The 20716-nt window shown below is 43.7% G+C and overlaps 1 protein-coding gene and 1 long non-coding RNA gene across 2 annotated transcripts in view; one reads left to right on the top strand and one right to left on the bottom strand.

Annotated features, from left to right (window-relative positions):
* Positions 1-410: 410 nt before the first annotated feature.
* ZNF396 (zinc finger protein 396) lies at positions 411-8029 on the bottom strand. Its single transcript, XM_057313144.1, has 4 exons — positions 7680-8029; positions 5645-6066; positions 5011-5152; positions 411-1354 (listed from the first exon to the last, which is right to left on the bottom strand). The coding sequence occupies exons 2-4, from the start codon at positions 6059-6061 to the stop codon at positions 900-902; spliced, it is 1014 nt and encodes a 337-aa protein (XP_057169127.1). The 5' UTR covers positions 6062-6066; positions 7680-8029; the 3' UTR covers positions 411-899.
* A 3813-nt stretch (positions 8030-11842) lies between these two features.
* LOC130543954 (uncharacterized) overlaps positions 11843-20716 on the top strand; it is a 62985-nt gene continuing 54111 nt past the window's right edge. The window contains exon 1 of the long non-coding RNA XR_008959755.1: positions 11843-11946. This is a non-coding gene — a long non-coding RNA (uncharacterized LOC130543954). The remainder of the gene's footprint in view (positions 11947-20716) is intronic.

The raw sequence follows: 20716 nt of genomic DNA, 5'->3' as shown, positions 1-20716 counted from the left end.
AGACACGTAGAGCCATCTTGCTGTTTTCACAGAATTATTTCCAAATTACATGGTAAAGGAGGTTATTTTTTTCCTACATAGAAAACCCCTTAGGGGGGCACCTGGGTGGCTCAGCTGGTTAGGCATCCGATTCTTGATTTTGGCTCAGGTCATGATTTCAGGGTCATGGGCTCCTCACTCAGCAGGGGAGTCTGCTTGAGATTCTCTCTCCTTCTACCCCTTCCCCCACTCACACACACTCTCTCTCTAAAAATAAATAAATCTTTAAAAAAAAAACTGCTTAGCATCATAAATAGTGCAGGCTTTTGTGAATTGTCATAAGAGATTAAATGCCTTTACTCATCTACCCCCTAACAATGACTCTGGACATTTCAGCCTTGGTCTGAAGGTACACATTCTTTTGGGCCTCCTCAATCTTATTCTCATATTTTGAGTCTGGTAACAAAAAACAAATGGTAAAAATTTTTTAAATGCTCTAATCTTTGGTCTGGGAACTCCAATGCTTAAGTTATGGAATGGAGGAAAATACTTATTTTTATACTGAGTAACTCACACATTCCTTCTCAACAGGGAAAATTTATTTGTCTAAAAAGACATGTACCAGTTCATTATTTGTGTTAGTAATGGAAATAGACCACGTTTGAGAATGTCTGTTCAAGAGGTACCCTGGGGAGGGAAATCTGAATTACACTTCAGAATCTCAAACATCTGAATTGACACTATACCGATAAGCAGAAGAGCAAACAACGTTGACAGAAGATATTTTACATTCTCTCCTGTAGCTTTTATGACTTTTGAAAGCAAACTAGTGCCCACTAACACCACTGAAATACTCAAGGAGTGTTTGTGCTTTGTATCTTTTCCCGTTGAAAAAGCTCTGAGCAAAAGCTTTGATTCCCTTACAACACTGATGGGACTTTTTCTTTTGTGTGTCTTTTCTTATGTCTGAGAAGATTTGAGCTCTGACTAAAGGCTTTCCCACATTCATGACACTTGTAAGGTTTTTCCCCAGTGTGTGTTCTTCGATGCTGTATCAGGACGGCACTCCGGCTGAAAGCCTTGGCGCACACATCACATGCGTAAGGTTTCTCCCCACTGTGGATTCTGTGATGGAGGATAAGGGCTGAGCTCTGACTGAAGACTTTGCCACATTCATCACACTTGTGTTGTTTTTTTCCAGAAGGGTTTTTCTGTCTTCTTTCAAACTTGCCATTTTGTTCATAGGCTCTTCTATACGTGCAACTCTGGGGAGCACCCATATGAAGGGTGTTAGGAACATTGTAATGCAGTTCCATGCCTGGAGAAGTCTTTTGCGTCGAAGCTGAATTCACATTTATAGTTTTCGTGTCTTTAGCTGAAATAATAAACAGAAAAGCAATGTCACCAGCTCTCTGTTCAGAAAGAAAGAAAGGCAAATAGAATGATCCAAAGAAAATATATATGGATTATTTATTGGCTAGCATATTTATAAAATAGCATCACAATGTGGAAGACGGAGATGGGAAGTCACAAAACATTGAGAAGATCATAAGTCAAAAGGGAAAGATTTATATATTGAGGAGACAGTCAACTATAAAGATGAAAAAGCTCCATGCAAAAGGTAGAATGGTGAATAGAGGTAAAAAGATGTATCGAGACTGAAAAAAAAAATCTGGAAGAAAAGGGACTAGAAGATGAAGAATTATGGGAGAAGCAGAGAAGCAACTGAAGCAGAGGAGCCAGATGTGACAGTGGGTAGTAATAAGTAAGACTCAGCATGAAGGTCAATAAGTCACAGTTTAATAATGATAAATGAAATGAAGAAAGCCAAGGGGTCAAAAACGAATATGGAAAATAAGGTCAGAAATACAAATTAGTGAGGAAAAGGGGAGGATATAGACTAGGATAACTGACACCTCAAATAAAGCAAGGGTAGCACAGACTACCCACTTAGGAAAATCCTCTACTCTTATATGTATTTTATAGTACTAGCTGGATGGCATTATTACTGGTGTAAACAGAAAGCATTTTGTGAATGGTGAGGATTCTATCTCAAATTCATTTTTGATAGCTCAAACTCCAAAGTGACTTCAATGTCTGGTTCCTACCATCAAAAATCTAAGGATGTGCACTCTCACCACTTTTTATTCAACATAGTACTGAAGTCCTAGCAACAGCAATCAGACAACATAAAGAAATAAAAGTCTCCAAATTGGTAAGGAAGAAGTAAAACTCTCGCTATTTTCATACGACATGATACTTTATCTAGAAAACTCTAAAGACTCCACCAAAAAACTATTAGAACTGATACATGAATTCAGTAAAGTCGTGGGATACAAACCAATGTACAGAAATCTGTTGCATTCCTATACACTAATAATGAAGCAGCAGAAAGTGAAATTAAGAAAACAATCTCATTTACAACTGCACCCAAAATAAAAGATCTAGGAATAAATTTAACCAAAGAGGTGGAAGACCCGTACTCTGAAAACTATGAAACACTGATGAAAGAAATTCAAGACAAGGCAAAGAAATGGAAAGACATTCCATGCTCATGGGTTGGAAGAACAAACATTGTTAAAATGTCTATACTACCCAAAGCAATCTACAAACTTAATGCAAACCCTATCAAAATACCAACAGCATTTTTCACACAACTAGAACAATCCTAAAATTTGTATGGAACAGTGAAAGACCTTGAATAGCCAAAGCAATCTTGAAAAAGATAAACAAAACTTGAGGTATCACGATTCCAGATTTCAAGTTATATTACAAAGTGACAGAAAAATAAACTGGCACAAAAATAAACACATAGATCAATGAAAGAGGACAGAAACACACAGAAATAAATCTATGATTTTATGGTCAATCAATATTCAGTGAAGGAGCAATGAATACACAATGGGAAAAGGACAGTCTCTGTAACAAAGTATTGGGAAAACTGGACAGCTACATGAAAAAGAATGAAACTGGACCAGTTACCTTCATGATACACAAAAATAAATTAAACAACGTATTAAAGACCTAAATGTGAGACCTGAAAACGTAAAAATTCTTGAAGAGAACAATGGCAGTAATCTCTCTGACATCAGCCATAGCAACATTTTTCTAGATATGACTCCTGAGGCAAGGGAAACAAAAGCAAAAAAAAGAAACAAAACAAATGAGCAAAGGGAAAAAAAAGAGAGGCAAACCAAGAAACAGACTCTCAAGTACAGAGAACAAACTGATGGTTACTAGACAGTAGGGGAGCGGGGGGATAGGGGAAATAGGGGATGGGGATTAAAGAGTACACTTATCATGGTGAAAAAAATCAAATGAAACAAAACAAAACAAAACAAAAAACGTAAGAAAGGCCTCTGTGAGGACATTCAGAGGTAGAATGTAGTTCTTGTCAACACTGGGATCCCAAGACCTGCCTTTGAGGCTGATTACTTTTGCCGCGACCACAAAGAGCTGCGGAGGTAGGGGTGGTTCCCTCCTGATCCTGATGGAGTGTGAAAAGACTGCCATTTCTCTCTCAGTTAAGCCAAGACAACTGCTAGACTGGAGGTGGTAAGTGCCCCGTGCAAGCTCTTGGGAGCAGGGACTTGTCAACTGAGAGACATATTTTCTAAGTCTCTCAATTTTCGTATTTTGTTTTTCCTATATTTTCTTATCAAAATTACCTTGGAAAAACTCTAACCTTACTTAGCTGATCAACCCCTGTGGAATATGGAAGCCGTGCTGCGGGGAGAAGGGGAGATCCTCTCAAGAGGGGTTTCCCTCTTCATTTCTGACTCCCATTTTATCCAGCGTGATCATCTAGAAGGAAGTCACTCGTCAAAGAGGCCTTCTCCACCACTTTAATAAGACTCTGTCCCAACTTTACTTCCTAACACCTATGCCCCTTATTCTGCCTTGCTTTTCCCCGCAGCACTAATTTGAGTGTCTGCAACAGAAGGACACATTGTTACGCCAGCCATTTTGGAGCACTTCTGTAAAAAGTGATGCAAGCAGCAACGGAGGCCGGCTTAGGACATGAGGGACTAGAGGAAAATATTCAAGTCATCACGAGAGGGCAAAGTCATCTTAGCAGCAATCTGGTGATTTTAATACTAGATGCCACCAGTAACCAAGCAAGAAGCTAGACAGAAAATGATGAGGCAGACTAGTGGTCTTTAGACTGACTTTGGGGTCCCTCAGAAGCTGCCTGAAGGTACCACAGTTGGGGGGAACAGACCAAGCTGGAGCCCTTGTGGACAGACACTGCTTGTTCCTGCTTCAGTGAGGGTAGCTGTGTTTTCATCTGTTTTATATACTGGAGCTCCATGCAAAATTTCATTTGAGAAAAGGGTCACACTGTTTTTTTAAAAGATTTTATTTATTGGGGCACCTGGGTGGCTCAGTCAGTTAGGCGTCTGCCTTTGGCTCAGGTCATGATACCAGTGTCCTGGGATCGAGCCCCTCATCGGGCCCCCTGCTCAGCAGGGAACTGCTTCTCCCTCTCCAACTGCCCCCCCCTTGTGTTCCCTCTTTCATTGTCTCTCTGTGTCAAATAAATAAAATCTTTAAAAAAAAAGAGAGAGTGATTTTATGTATTTATTTGAGAGAGAGAGAGAGAGAACACGAGCATACACAGAGAGAGGGGCAGAGGAAGTGGGAGAAGCAGACTCCCCGCCGAGCAGGGATCCCTGACTCAAGGCTTGATCCCAGGGCACAGGGATTATGACCTGAGCGGAAGGCAGATGTTTAACCGACTGAGCCACCCAGGAGCCCCAAGGGTCATGCTTTTTTAAAAAAGGTTTGAAAATCCCTGTGGAGATGATGTCAAGGATTTAAAAATCTGAAAGATATATTAAGAGTCTCTGGGAAAGAAACAAGAACAAAACACTGAGAATGATCCTTAGCACCACCTCTAATGGTGGAAGTCCCCACTGTGAAGAGGAGGCAGGAGGGGAGCTTTGAGACCTCTTGCAGAAAGCAGCCGAGATGTGTGTGGTGGCCTGAGAGGCCACCTTCCCCCACCATGAACTGAATCCCGCCCCTCACCTTTTTGTCTTGAGTGAAACTCCCCTGGCGCCAGGGGCAGCTGCTGCTTTACAGGCTTGATTCGGCTACTTGGTGACTCCTGAGTCATTTCCCAAGATGTCAGCTTCTCGGCAAGCATGTCCTCATTTTGTCCAAAAAAGACCTGGAAGCAGTTAGGTATAACTGAGACTGAAGAAGAGACTCTTGTTGGGACTTTGGGATAAAATAATAGAGAAGAAGGTGTGCCTGGGTGGCTCTGGCTTAAGCGTCTGCCTTTGGTTCAGCTCATGATCCGGGGGCCTTGGGATCGAGTCCTGCATAGGGTTCCCTAGCAGGGAGCCTACTTCTTGCTCTCCCTCGTCCACTCCCCAAGCTTGTGCTCTCTCTCTCTCAAATAAATAAATAAATAAATAAAATCTTTAAAAAAAAATTAATAGAGAAGAAACTACGTAGTAAACGTCCTGGGATACAGGAAAAGGGAGGAAGAAAGCAGAGCCACACTCTGTTTTCTGGCACAGGTGGGCGAGCATTCACCACCCTACATGTTCTGTGTGCTGAGTAGGAGTACAGTTTGCGAGCCCGCCTCCCCCCCCGCCCATTGCCCCGGAGCTCCTGACTCAACCTGGTCACTCATCCTCACCAGATGCCTTTGTACCTGCTCAGCTGGCCCGTCAAGCTCTTTCTCCAGCTCCTCCAGCAGAGTGACGGCTTCCTCTCCATTCTCGGGCCGGTGCTCTCGCACCCAGCCCTGCAGCTCCTCAGGCAGGATGGCCAGGAACTGCTCCAGCACCAGCAGCTCCAGGATCTGCTCCTTGGAGTTCACCTCCGGCCTCAGCCACTGGTAGCAAAGTTGCCGGAGCCGGCTCAGAGCCTCCCGGGGCCCAGGGGACTCCTGGTAGCCAAACTGCCTGAAACACTGGCGGAAGGTCTCTGGACTGCAGCAGCTGCTCCAGGAGAGGCTGAAGTCCAGATCACAGGCCGGCTCTTCCTCTTCCATCTTCACTATCAGAATGCTGTCAGACTCCTCTGGAGTTTGTGGAAGGAGTGATGACTTTCTCAGTTTTGCAAACATTTGGACTGGGAACAGAGAGGTAGGCTTTAATCTTCAAGAAGGTGAAGTTTTCCTTACGGACACTCCTTAAATATGGTTAAAGAAACAAGTGGGAACAAGGCACCGACAAATGTTTCTTAGAACAATACATCTAAAATTAGAAACATAAGACTAGGGGCCCCTGGGTGGCTCAGTCGGTTAAGCGTCTGCCTTTGGCTCAGGTCATGATCTGGGGTCCTGGGATGGAGCCCCGCATCAGGCTCCCTGTTAAGGAGTGAGTCTTCTCCTCCCTCACCCTCTGCCTGCCTCTCCCCCTGCTTGTGCTCTTTCTCTCTGTCAAATAAATAGATAAAATCTTGAAAAAAAAAAAAGAAAGAAAAGAAACATAAGACTATACTGAAAGCATTGCCCTTAATGTTAGTATAAACCATGCTTTCAAAGAATACTTCTTTAAGAGAATCAAAGAGCTAAGATGCATTAATTCTTATGCATGAGTATCTCCCAATTTATTCTGCAAATCATGCACACGAGGCTGACTAAGAGTCACAATGAGGGATCAGCCAGGATTGTGCAGGAACTCCCGGAGAGCAGAAATAACGGAAGATTGAGGAAAAATGACTCTCGGGCAGGCTTAAAGAGCCAATTAATTTTTTTCTAGCCTGCTGCAAAGAATGCTAACAAAGAGTCTCATGGAAGAAGTAGTTTCGTATGGATTTTTTCAATGTTTACTATTAAACAGCATTAAATATAGCATTACATTTAATACTATCAAACAGTATTAAACAATACTATTTTGACAGTAAAGGAACAATTCAAAAGAAAAAATAATTGCATATTCCCCCCTCTTAATGTGCTTCCATTTAATCATGTTACTTCCACTTCCAATCCGTAACATCTTTATTATTTACCCTTCTTCCTCATAGAATGTTTGGGTTGTTTCTAATTTTTACTATCATAAATAATGCTGGGAGGCACATTTTCGGGAATATAATCTTTTTCTCCAAGTTATTCAAGGATATCCCAAGGACTTGGCTTGTTGGGCTCAAAGGAGAGTGGCAAATGTACTGCAATGTATTATCAAATGAATTACAGAGAAGATTGTTTATCAATCCGCAATGTCAAGAGCCACACAGTGATGTATGAGGGCAGCAATTTCTCCAAGTGTCATTAGCTTGTTAGCAGAAGGGGGTAGAAAGACGCTTTCAGCACCATGTTAGTATATGCATCACTGGTAACTGATGGCTAAAAATCTTGCATGTGCCCCTGTTTTTCCTCTTTAGGCATTCTACCATCCCCCCACCCCCGACTTCATCAAGCGCTGTTCTAGGCACCAGAGATAGAGCAGTGAACTGAACAAAGTCTTTGGCTCCTTAAAGCTTATATTCTAGCGGGAGAGAGACAATGTTACCAAATAAATGATACAATAGTGGTTGCAATGTAGCAAATGATAACACATGACACAATTTCCTACCACTTTTCTCAGCACCTTAAATATAAACTTATTTAAATCCTCTCAAAAGCCCTGTACGGTTATTTTCATGCCCGCGTTGTAGATGAGGAGCCTAACAAGGCAAGCTCAGGTACGGTGACCACGGGGAAAGGGGAAGGGCTGGGGTCTGAATCCAGACCATCCACTTACCCACGGTGCTGCGTGGTCAAGAGGCCGGGGGCCGGGGTCCCAGTGCAGAGAAGGAGCAGCAGACCCGGATGATATTGGGCCGGGACAGAATCTAGAGTCGAGACCTGAGCGGCGGCAAGGGTTGAGGCCATGAGTTTGGAAGCCGTTTGGGGGCGTTACATTGAGGGACCATAAACTAAAGCAGCCTCTGGAAGTCACGGAGACAGGGAGGCGGCAGGGGCGCACTCTGCCTTTTCAGCACCAGCAGCCGACGCGTGCCGCCTGCACGGCAGCTCTCGGCGCTACACAGGAGACGGGGAGACCGAACCTCCAACACCGCACGCGGGCCAGTCACGAACCGGCTCCCTGGACGGGAGGCTTCGCTGAGAGCCCCGAATCCGCGGTCCTTACGCAGAGGACCGACTCTCACGCCAAAATCCCTTCTCCAGCGGGCCGGCTCGCAGAGGGCTGGCGCCCGAGGGTCCCCTGACACGTCGCCCACCGGCCCCGCCCCGCCAGCGCCCCTCCCGCGCGGGTCTCAGCCCCGCGAGACTGCGGGCGGCGCGCGGGCGCTGGGGACGCTGCGCCGAGCGCAGGTGAGCGCGCGCCGGCTGGCAGCCGAGCGGGTTCGGAGGCGGTGGCACGCGCCACGGGGCTGCGCCGGGAGGACGAAGGGAGGGCGTGCGGACGCGGCGTGAGGGGCCAGGAGATGCGGGACCAGGTAGGGGCCGCGGGAGGCGCCAGGGGGCGACAGGAGTCGGGGTGGGTATAAAGAGGGCGTGAGCGGAGGGAGGAGCCGGGAGGGCTGTTTCGCGACGATGCAGAGGTCCTCAGCCGCCTCCTCCCACCCCCGGGGGAGGACGCTTCTCCCCGCGGCCTAGGGGCTCAGAAGGGGCTTCAGTTCTCACCTCCCGACCGGGAAGAGCGACCCCGCTTTATCCGGAAGACGCCGGGGAAGCGCCCGATTGGAAGCTGCTTCCGGTCCCCGTGGCGGGGTTGGGGGCCGGCCCGGGATGGAGGAGCGGTTGCCATGGAGACAAGCCCCTGCCGCCGCTGGCTCTCTGTGTGACGCGGGGGAAGGGGATAAGAACCCCTACGGGTGGGACTCCGGGTGCTCGGCGTCCCTGTTCACAGAAACCGGCGTCGTTATTTCTCAAAGTGCTTCTGCTTAGGTTATTCCATTGACGCTTTCGATAACCCTGTAAGGTTATTCCCAGTTTACAAGAAATAGGCCCCAAAGTTTCGTGACTTGCCCACGATCACAGAGAGGGAAGACTCCTGCGCTTTCTACCTTTAAGTACAATTTGCCTCTAATACCATCCGCGCTACTGAGGTTATGCTCCAAATAGTGCTGTTTTAAGGAATAGGTTTGACACCCCCCCCTCACCCATGCCCCACGCTTTCACAGGAGAACTTAATGGCCCTTAGAAAGGTGAGAACCCACCTGCACACGTATTTTGGCGCATATATATATATATATATATATATACACACATTTTTCCCGCTCAGATAATCTTAAGTAAATTTAAAAACAAATTTGGGGCTAAATGAGCTAAAGGCCACAACCCCACATATTGGCTTTCTCTTCCACCCACTTTCCATAGGGACTCTTGGAAAATGTACTTGTGGAGGGAAGTAGGGAATTAGGAAGAGAACAGAGGATGCTTAAGAACCACTTGCTAATTAATAAACAATAACAGGAAAAGAACCCTGGGCATGACCTCTCCCCGCAAAAAAGGTATGCCAATACCGGAGTCTGAAATAAAGGGAAAAGAGGCTGCTTTATTCTGTGTATACCAGACCTAGAGGGTTAGGGGAGAACTTTGTATCTTAATTAACCTACCATGACATTAAATTTGAAGAAATTCTTGCATCAATAGGGGACTTTCACAAGATTTTTTGTTGAGGCTAACGCATATAGCAAGATAGTTCAAAAGTGCAGAGGAGAATGTGTTTACTCTGATGGTAGGTAGGTTAATTTAGTCAAGGCACTGAGGCATCTGAAACAAGAGCAGTCGATGCCTGACAATGGTGTGAAGTCACAGAAGGTAGTTGAAGGAGAAAAGGGACAATAGTTGAAAGCTGCAAAGAGCGTAAGGAACTGGGGCTCCTGGGTGGCTCAGTCGTTAAGCATCTGCCTTCGGTTCAGGTCATGATCCCAGGATTCTGGGATCGAGCCCCACATCAGGCTCCCTGCTCAGCGGGAAGCCTGCTTCTCCCTCTCCCACTCCCCCTGCTTGTGTTCCCTCTCTCACTATCTCTCTCTCTGTCAAATAAATAAATAAAATCTTAAAAAAAAAAAAAGCATAAGGAACTATGAAAATCCATAGGATTTGGCAAGAGGTCAGGAGTGCATTGATGGGTTTGGATTCCACCAGATATCCAGATCATCCCCAAAGCTGAAGTTAAAAAAAAAAAAAAAAAAAAGCAAACGTGAAAGACTACTTATGAAAGTTTCACGGTATGTTAGATAAAGGACAGGTTTCATTTACCTTTTATTTTTTTTAACTTTGGGAGTAGAGTGAAAAATTAACAAGAACAAGGTCCTAGTAGAGAGCACACCTACTATATACCAGATGCATGGTACTCACTGAGAATTCAAATGTAAGATACAGATTCTTGCTCTTTAGAAACTGATAGACTAAGGAGAAGGGTGTATAAATTGACGGTTGTAAACAACATGGCAGATGTTCTGATGGAGCTAACCACAGGATGCTGTAAAAGCACAAAGAAAGAAGGTCCTGGGGGGGGGGGTGGAGAGCGTGAGATTGGGGTTGATGGGGAAAGCTGAGAGCCAGATAGTCCAAACTGAGGAGCCAGTGCAGAAATTTTTTATTTGCTGGATCGAAGGATGGCAAGCCATGAGAGGCTAAGGGTGAGGAGGAAGAAAGAAGTAGTTTTAAAAGATGTGGCAGGTCGGGTAAAAGGCTATGAACTAAAATTTAAAGGAGGATCTTGACTAAGTGGAACAGGCTATCTGCAGTTCAGATGGAACTCTGTGATGGCAGTGGGAAGGATGGATTTGGGAGGAGACAAAACTCAAGGCAGAGTGACCAGCTCTGAAGCTGTTGCAAAGATCTGGACTGCAGCTGTTGGCGATCTGAACTAGTGCAGAGGGAGCAAGGAGGGAGGCAGATCGGGAAACATTTAGGATGCCAGTGCTTACTTCCTTGGTAGACTGACAGATGATTGGGATGGGTATCATTTAGGCAAGTTTTTTTAAGACGGTATGAGCAGGTTTGACAGTAGGTTATGTGGACATTTGAGGAGAGTTTTCAGTAGATTGAATCTGAGGCTGAATAATAGGTGATAATCAATACCCTCTACATAATTGGACATTTTATGAGATTATGTAAAAATAAATACCACACATGCTCTATACCTGAATGTTTCCCCTATATAAGTATATTAAATTCCCAATGAATTTCATAAGCCACTTACTAATGCAGCAAAGGAAGAGGGCAGTCACCCTATAATGATATTATAGAGATATTCACTCTTCTACTTTTTCTTCTTCATCACTGTATTTCTTTCTTTCTTTCTTTCTTTCTTTCTTTCTTTCTTTCTTTCTTTCTTTCTTTCTTTCTTTCTTTCTTTCCTTTCTTTCTTTTAAAGATTTTAAGTAATTACTACACCCAATATGGGGCTCGAACTCACAACCCCAAGATCAAGGGTTGCATGCTCTATGGATTGAGCCTGCCAGGTGCCCCAATCACTGTATTTCTTTATCCTAACATATTTGCTCTCCATCTGGTTAGAAACTTTTATGGGTGTGGATCTGTATCCATCTGTACACACACCCAGTTTTTCCTTGCCCAGAGATGCATGAAGTCGGTATGTTAGAGACAAGCTGCCATATTTCTAGAAGGACACAGAGATAGAGAGTTAGGTTTAGAAATATAAGGCAATTTGCCTACAATGGAACTATGGTTTCCAAGAGAGTGGTGGAGAGTGTGTGTAGGAAGTCCAAGTGTGAATGTATACCGAATAGCTGTGAGAGTTTGGATGAGTGAGCCATGTGTCCCTTTGTAGAAGACAAGAATGAAGTATCAAGTTAGGAAAACCAACTAAGGAAGAATCCCAAACTGAGTTTATCTTCCCCTACTTACACCCTCAACTGCCATGCTTCTCAAATTCCTTGCTTTAAAGTGAAACTGCTGTTGGCTCCATGTTCCAGGCAGAAGTCTTAGAAGTCATCTTGAATATTCCCTCTTCCTTGTTCACTGTGTCCAGAAGTGAGCAGACAGACCTGCGTTCACTCCTCAACTCTGCCACAAGCTAGCTGTGGGTAAGTTCCTAAAATTTGCTAATCCTTGTCTCATTTATAAAATAGGGATCACAATAGTCATCTCGTTGGAAGAAGATTAAACTAATGTAGATTGGTAAAGCCCCCCAGGCAATTCCAGTGGGCAGCTATATTAGTTTCTTAGGGCTGCTATAACAACCACAAAATGGGTGCTTTAAAGCAATAGTTCCGGAGGCCAAAAGTCTGAAATCAGTTGCACTGGCCAAAATCAAGATGTCAGCAGAGTGGCCCTTCCTCTGGAGGCTCTCAGGAAGAATCCAGTCCTTTCCTCTTACAGCTTCTGGTGGCTGCCAGCACTTGGTGGCTGTCAGCACTCCATGGCTTGTGGCTGCCTCACTCCAGTCTTTAAGGCCAGCATCCTCAAGTCTTTCCCTTTCTCTCTCTAGTAAGGCTACACGTAATTGCATTTAAGGCCTACCCAAAAAATCAAGGATAATCTCCCCCATCTCAAGATCCCTATTTTAATCACTCCTGCAGAGACCTTTTCCCCAAATACAGTAACATTTACAGGTTCCGGGAATAAGGACCTAATGTCTTTGGGGCCATTTTTTGGTCTACCACAGCAGCTGAGGTTGAGAACCTCCATATCAGACAAATAAAGAACTGCCTCAAAAGGAAAGCTTGTTTGGAGAAACAAGCATTTGAGAGGTGTTTGGGTTTTTGGTTTGTTTGTTTTTTACTGAAGTATAATTAACATCCAGTGTTATATTAGTTTCAGGGGTATAATATAGCCATTCAACAATTGTATACATTACTTGGTGTTCATCAAGATAAGTGCACTCTTAATCCTCTTTATTTCACCCCTCCTGCCACCCTGAGAGGAGTTTTAAGACTATGCCACCCATGGTCTATGGGCTCTGTATCTGCGTGCCCAATGTAGTCATCACTAAACACATGTGGCTACTCAAGTTTAAACTTACTAAAATTAAATAAAATTAGAAATTCAATTCCTTAGTCACTTTTGCTGATTTCAAGTTCTCAGTGGCTTCATATGGCCAATGACTATCGTATTGACAACACAAGCATCACGGTACAGAGCTCTAACGGACACCACTGAACTATGTGTTTCTAGGTGCATATGTGTACTTCTCTGGGGACAGGGTCTGACAGAAGACACAAGTTACCGGCCTTGACAACGACTAGCCTGTTCATGTGCTTTATTTGCCCCATGATTTTGAAATTGAATTGGTTCCAAAATGTAAATTTTGATTCAATGCATTTAAAAATCTATACTACTCACTTCTTTTGGAAAACTGAAAAATCTAAGAATACTGATCCTGCATTCTCTCTGGGCAAATGTTTCTTGGCGCGGAGTAACTGCTACCTGTGGACACTTAGAGCCTGCTTTCCCCAGTTGCTGAAAGTCCCCACCTGCCCCTTTCCAGTTCCATCACCTGCCTAGCTTCTAGTCTGAGACTTCTGGTCTTTGTCTTCTGATTCTCAGAGATGTCCATGACCCATCTCACTGCTTCTCAAAGTTGGATGTGCATAGGAATCACTTGAGGATCTTGTTAAAATGCAAATTCTGATTCAGTAAGGTTGAGGTGGGGCCCAAGGTTCTAACACATTCCCAGGTGATAATAATGCTTTGAGTAGCAAGGCTCTGACTGACTCTAGGAGCTGGTTCATGATATCTAGCAACAAAAAAACGAAGGTAATGTCTATTTCCTAGACTAACTTAATGAAGAGCCATATTCAAGCTGTTAGAAAGCTGGTCAAAATATCAGACAGGTTACAGCACTAGTAGTGGTACTGTACAATTTGTAAATGAAGTTTCTTTCCCCATCTTTAATGTGGCTTCTTTGGTATTTGATAGTGAATTTGTATCAATTAAAACTTAATTATTTTTATTTTTTATTTTTTGGAAGGTTTTATTTTTATTCTACTTATCATATGGTAATATTAGTTTCAATTGTATAATATAATAATTCAACACTTCCGTACAACATCCAGTGCTCAGCACATAAGTGCATTCCTTAATCCCCATCCCTTATTTCCCCCATCCCCCCACCCACCCAACCCACCTCCTCTCTGGTAACCATCCGTTTGTTTTCTATAGTTAAGAGTCTATCTTATGGTTTGCCTCTCTCTCTCTCTTTTTTTTTTATCCCTTGGCTTATTTGTATTGCTTCTTAAATTCCACATGTAAGCGAAATCATATGGTATTTGTGTTTCTCTGAATAGCTTATTTTACTTGGCATATACTCTCTAACCCCATCCAGGTCATTGCAGATACCAAGATTTCATACTTTTTTATGGCTGAGTAATATTCCATTGTATATATATGCCACTTCTACCTTTTTTTCTTTTTCCCTCCTCACATCTAGGGTTAGGGTTCAGGATCAGGCTGGGGAAAGGGTGAGGGTTAGGATTAGGGCCAGGGTGAGGGGACGAGCCTTGTATACTGCAGTTCAGAGACCTCTCCATAGGATTTTGGTTAGGGTTAGGGGTTACAGGTAGTGTTAGGGTTCAGGTTAGGGTTATGGTATGAGCCTGGTATCCTGCAGTTCAGAGACCTCGCCAGACTTCTGCTTGGGTGTGATTAGACGTGGCATCCAACCACCAAGCTGAGGCAAGGAAGGGACTTAGAACTCTAAATACTCTTTTTCTTAAGAAGATTAATTTATTTATTTTAGAGAGAGAGTGTGTGTGTGTGTGTGTGCATGAGCGGGGGGGGGGGGGAAGCAACAGAGGGAGAGAGGGAAGGAGACTCCCTGCTGAGTGGGGAGCCGCATGCAGGGCTCAGTTTCACAGCCCTGAGATCATGACCTGAACCAAAACCAAGAGTTGGACGTTTGACCCACTGAGCTACCCAGGTGCCCCTAAATACTCTTTAAATAGATGTTCAATTGTTCCTTCTGTTTTTATCTCTACTTTCACACCCATTTTCAGAAATATTACCAATTCTCGGGGCGCTTGGGTGGCTCAGTTGTTAAGCGTCTGCCTTTGGCTCAGGGCGTGATCCTGGCATTCTGGGATCAAGCCCCACATCAGGCTCCTCCGCTGGGAGACTGCTTCTTCCTCTCCCACTCCCCCTGCCTGTGTTCCCTCTCTCTCTGGCTGTCTCTCTCTTTGTCAAACAAATAAATAAAATCTTAAAAAAAAAAGAAATATTACCAATTCTTAAAGGTTTGGGATCTTCCCCAGAGTAACTCGGCTGCTTCTCAGCTTTTCTTATTTTGTGCTCAGGAACCCACTTTCTCAATTCTAGAGTTAGGGTTAGGGTTACAGTAAGGGTTAAGTTTAGGGAAATGGGGATATGCCTAGCATCCTGTAGTTCAGAGACCTTGCCAGAGGGTTAGGTTTATGGTTAGGGTTAGGGAAAGGGTTACGCTTAGGTGTTCCAGTTACCGGTTAGTGGTAGGACTAGGGTTTGTGTTAGGATGATGGTTAGGGTGAGGGCTACTGTATGTGCAAGGAGTCTTGCAGTTTGGAGACCTTTCCACAGAAGAAAATCCTGGACTTCTGCATAGGTGAGAATAGACATGGTAGCCATCCACTGAGCTGAGACATGGAAGGGATTGGGTACTCTAAATAATCTTTAAACAGGTACTCAGTTGTTCCTTCTATTTTTATCTCTATCGTCACACTCATTTTCAGAGCATTATTGTTTAAATCCCAGTTAGTTAAATAGTAATATTAGTTCCAGGTGTATAACAAAATGATTCAACACTTCCATACGCCACCTCTTGCTTATCACAAGTGCTCTCCTTCATACCCATCACCCATTTCATCCATTCCCTTTCCCACTAAAACTAGTTTCATTATTGCACAGATATGGGTGGAGATGTTTTTAATTGCCCACTCAGCAAATGTCTCTGAGGTGAAGTCCGCCTGAGATTCTTAGCAGAAACCATTTTATCAAACATTTGGAAGATGATCAAACAACTGAAAGATGATAAACATCTTCCTAGTGTGGGTTCCTTTAATGACCAGTAAGGGCTGAGTTTTGACCCCTGTGCCCCAGTGTGGATGATGCGGTGCTGAATAAGGTTGAGTTTTAAGTAGAGGTTTTTCAAGAAAACATCCCAAAACTGAAACATGAGAATTTGAAACAGATTGAAAGGGCCAGCCCCTTGCATGCAGTAAACAAGGGATGAAGACCTGTATCATTCTGGAATTTCTCAAAATATAGGACAAGTTTGCGTTCCTAAAAGCTTCCAGAATCTAACTAGCTGCAAACTAAAAATTGAAAAACAGGGTGATATTAGACTTTTCAGTCTAGAAGATGATGAACATTATTAACTACAGTACTTCTGCCACTTTGAACTCTGTCCTTCATTACCCCTGTGTCTTCAGGTTCTCTTCCTTCTTCTGAGCACTCCTTACAGCGGTTCCTCTTGGTCGGCAATCCCATGTGTTATTCATGTTCATTGTTCCACCTTTGGTTCCTGTGCTTTCGTGCTCTGGGCTCTCTTTGGGCTAGCTCATCTATTTCCCCAGATAAGCCTGCAACTACCATCTACAACCGAACAAGTTCCAGTTTATAGCCTGAGCCTGAGCCTGAGCCTTCTCTCGAGCCTCCTCCCCATAAAGATGACTTTATGAAACATCGCTCCTTGTTTGTTTCACAGGCATCCTAAACCAAACATGAGTTCTTCCTCACTCTCTCTCCGCTCGCCTCTTTTCCCTCCTTACCTCCTGGATGAGCACCACCATCCCCCCAGTAGAAATCTGCAATCTTCCAAGATGTGTCTGCGTCGCTCATGTGCAAGCCAAACAGGGTCTGTGTCCCGTTCCTCCTCACGTTCTCTGTGTCATTTGTTCCCTTAATTTTTTTTAAAAGATTTTATTTATTTATTTATTTAACAGAGAGAGACAGCCAGTGAGAGAGGGAACACAGGCAGGGGGAGTGGGAGAGGAAGAAGCAGGCTCCCAGTGGAGGAGCCTGATGTGGAGCTTGATCCCAGGACTCTGGGATCACGCCCTGAGCCAAAGGCAGACGCTTAACATCTGTGCTACCCAGGCGCCCCCATTTGTTCCCTTTAAGGTGGCTGGCACAATGATCTCTAGTTAAGTCATGCTCCAAAAATATGTAAATAAAAAGAGGATCAAACTGATAAAAGGGACAGTTTCTGAAATTTAACAGACTGTTCAGAGAGATTTCAGGGCACAGTAGTTACCAGGGAAGACAGACAACCTGCGAGAAGGAGAGTCTAGTGGGTCAGAGAGCTGCTGCAGGAGGATACGTTGGTATAAAGCATAATGGCTTCAGGACATTTTCACGTGAAGAGACGGACATCGGAAATTTCCTACAGTACCGAAAACCCACGTCTGATAAGACAGTAAAGCCTAATGAGAGGAGAGATACGTGGTAGAATTTCAGAGTCTGTTATAATCTTGGGTGTTCAGCACATTGTCCGTATAGAATCTGGCTTTTTGCCTTTCTCCCAAGGCTTCGAGCTTTGGATATTCATTGATGAGTTGGTTCTCCCCAGACTGGAACTGAGCATTTGGTGATAACCGGATTTGGTGCTGTATTAGTTTCCCAGGACTGCCATAACAAATTACCACAAACTTGGAGGTTTATAACAACTTATTTTCTCATTGTTCTGGAAGCTAGACGTCTGAAATCAAGGTGTTGGCGGGCCCACGCCCCCTCAGAAAGTTCTACAGAAGACTCCTTCTTGACCTCTTTCCAACTCCTCATGGTTGCTGGCAATCTCTGCTGTCATCACATGGCCTTCTCTTTGTGTCTAAGTGTGGCTCCATGTCTCATCTCCCTTTAAAAGGACAGCAGTCATTGGATTTAGGGCCCACCTTCATCCTGTGTGACCTCGTCTTAACTAATTACATCTGCAAAATAAAAAATGTACATTTCCAAATAAGGTCACATTCTGAGTTTCCAGGTAGACATGAATTTTGGAAGGATACTGTTTAATCCACTACAGTACCTTTGCAACTAGCAGTTTTTTTGAAATTCACCCTTTGCCTGGTCTATAAACACGAAATGGGCCTCTTAAATATTTTCTCTTTACCAACAAGCATGACGTTATGATTTGTCAGTAGAGACATTACAAGACATTACAAGAGCAAGGGGCTTCCCCTCCTGGTTCTGGCATGCTGGCTCGACAAGCTCAGCATGCAGCTCTCCCGGATCCAGCAGCAGATTGCCCTGGCAGCAATTTCTTTCTGCACCCTCTTGAGCAGGTTCATAGCAGAGTGCCACTAGTGAGATACCTCCAAGGGAATGACTTTCCCTTGCACTCTGGAGAAAATATTTCCAGCAAGTTCCATTACCATGGCACAATGGAGACTTCTCTGCTGTGCAATGAGCCATGGCTGTGCACTGTAAAGGAGGGTGCTAATACTCAGGTGGACACTCCATGGGTGTAAATCAGTCTCTTACCCTAGTCACCCCAGTGCTTGCTCAGTGAGCCATAAACAAAGTGCCCACAGTGGTAGGGATGGAGGCTATGTATGGGGTTCAAAAACATGGACTTCCCCTACTCAGTGTTGATCTAACATTACTGCTGAGTAGTGAATCTGTCAACAGAAGAGGCCAACACTAGGCCCCTTCTACGGCACCTCTCCCCATGGGGACCAATCAGCCACCTGGTGGCAGATTGATTACACTGGACCTCTGTCTTCATAGAGGAGGCAGAGATTCACCCTCACTGGAATATATATGTTTTGTGAATGTGGAGTCGCCTTCTCTCAACATAATATTTCAGCCAGCTGTACCATCTGTGTACTTATAGAATGCTTTATCCATCATTATGGTATTCTGCCTGGCACTACTTCTCATCCAGGAGCCCATTTCACAGCTAAGGAAATACAGCATGGGACTTATGCTTATGGAATCAACTGGTCTTAACACACATATTCCATCACCTAGGAGCAGATGGCCTAATTGGGAGTTGGAAGGGCTTATTGAAAACTCAGTTTTGGTGCCAGTTGGGAGACAATACCCCAAAACAAAGTGATTCTGTTTCACAGGATACAGTATATGCTTAGAGTCAGCGACTGTTACAGGGTGTTCTCTCTCCCATAGCCAGAACACATGGATCTGGGCATCAAGGGGTAGATGTGGGAGTGGCTCTTCTCACTCTTAAACTCAATAACCCATTTGCAGAATTATTTTTCCTGCCCCAGGAACTTTGAGCAATGTTGTTACGAAAGTCATAGTCTCCAAGGGAGGAACACTTCCACTAGCAGACACAGTGGTTCAATTGAATTGGGAAGTGAGAATGCCTTCTAGACATTTTGGACTTCTTATACCATGGAACCAACTGGCCAAAAAAAAAAAAAAAAAAGTCACTCTAGGTGAGGTGAACTCAAGTTGCTGCTATAAATGCAGACAAGAAGGACTATGAAACCCAGGGAGTTACCTGGAGGTGCCTAGGAGTGAAGGTGTGGGTCACGCCAGGGGAATTTCTGGCTGAGGATGGGGACATGTGGACTGGGGAGTGGAAGAAGGGAGATGTAGGTATCATCGACAGCCTCACAGCAAATCGCGGAAACCATGACAGCAGTAGCTCTGTATATTTTCTGTTATACGTATGTGTTTATTTTATACGTTAACCAGTTTCTTCTATCTCCTTCCCATTGTTGTTTTATGCACCTAGAGTCAAAAGATAACTTCACAATGTATTCATTAGGTAACAGAATATTCAGTGGGTCTCTGCCTGAACTTGAGGAGTAGTTAAGGTTATCAGTGATGGATGCAGTGACTGTTGGGACTGTGTGTCTCCATATTTTGAGGAAAAGGTGAGAACTTTACCTTTAAGACAGTTGTATTTTGTTACAAGAAAAGTTGGAGTTGTTTTATTGATGTATGGAAGTTCAAAAATGTATCGGAGGGTGCACATGGAAGCTAAATAGCCACAGGGCTATCCTCATTTGTATTGCTGTGCTTTCGCTTCAGTTCTTTGAGTCTTAAATGTCTCTTCTTCTCTCAGATTTGGGGTCCAGCTTGTTTTGCCATGAAGTTTCTTCCAATTACCTTACCCTATAGTGACTTTCTCCTCTTATGTCCCCGAAGAACTTGACTACTTCACACGTTCAGCACCTAATTATACTCTGAACGTAATTTTCCTCTAATTATTTGATGTGTTATACTGCCTTTCCACCGGCCCCAGCCCACTAGATCCTAAGCTCTTCTAGGACTGTGTCTCTTTTTCTTTCTTTTCATTATCCATCAAAAACACACATATGAATACACACTCAATGAATACGTCTTAATTAAATAGTTGTCCTTACTTCCTGGCTGCACTGGTTAATCTGCTTCTTGCTCCAAATTCACTTTCAGCTAATACAGTGTTTCCCAACCTAATTTGACTAGGAAGTACTTTTGACATTAATATGCAATGTTGCAAAACCACTTGAGAATTAAAAAAAAACCTCATCAATTCTTTTGCTTTGTATAGAGCCATGATTTATGTAAAATATTTTATTTTGAAGTAACATATCATAAAATTTGTTTAAAAATATACTCTATAACATTTGTTAATATGACTTTTCCCATTACTTAAAAATAATTATGTAAGAAGAATTAAATAACATACTGTAGTTCCTCAAAAAATTAAAAATATGATCCAGTAATTCCACTTCTGGGTACAAACTTGGAAGAATTGAACACAGTCTTGAAGAGGCATTTGTTCGTAGCAGCCATGTTCATAGCAGCATTATCTACAATAGCCGGAAGATGAAAGTCAAACAAGTGTTCATTGAGAGACGAATGGATAAACAAAATGTGGTATTATACATGCGATGTAACGTTATTCAGCCTTAGAAAGGAAGGAAATTCTGA

This window comes from Ursus arctos, unplaced genomic scaffold, assembly GCF_023065955.2.
Source record: "Ursus arctos isolate Adak ecotype North America unplaced genomic scaffold, UrsArc2.0 scaffold_17, whole genome shotgun sequence".
NCBI lineage: Eukaryota > Metazoa > Chordata > Mammalia > Carnivora > Ursidae > Ursus > Ursus arctos.
The sequence above is the reverse complement of the archived record's forward strand: the minus strand, read 5'-3'. Positions and strand labels throughout refer to the sequence as shown.

What these genes read in the sequence shown, in the direction of transcription:
- ZNF396 (XM_057313144.1), bottom strand. Translation starts at nt 6,061, where the DNA reads ATGTTTGCAAAACTGAGAAAGTCATCACTCCTTCCACAAACTCCAGAG. An exon ending in TTGACGGGCCAGCTGAGCAG is followed by an intron (nt 5,153 to 5,644) that starts GTACAAAGGCAT and finishes AACTGCTTCCAG; the next exon opens with GTCTTTTTTGGACAAAATGA. An exon ending in GTTTCACTCAAGACAAAAAG is followed by an intron (nt 1,355 to 5,010) that starts GTGAGGGGCGGG and finishes TTATTATTTCAG; the next exon opens with CTAAAGACACGAAAACTATA.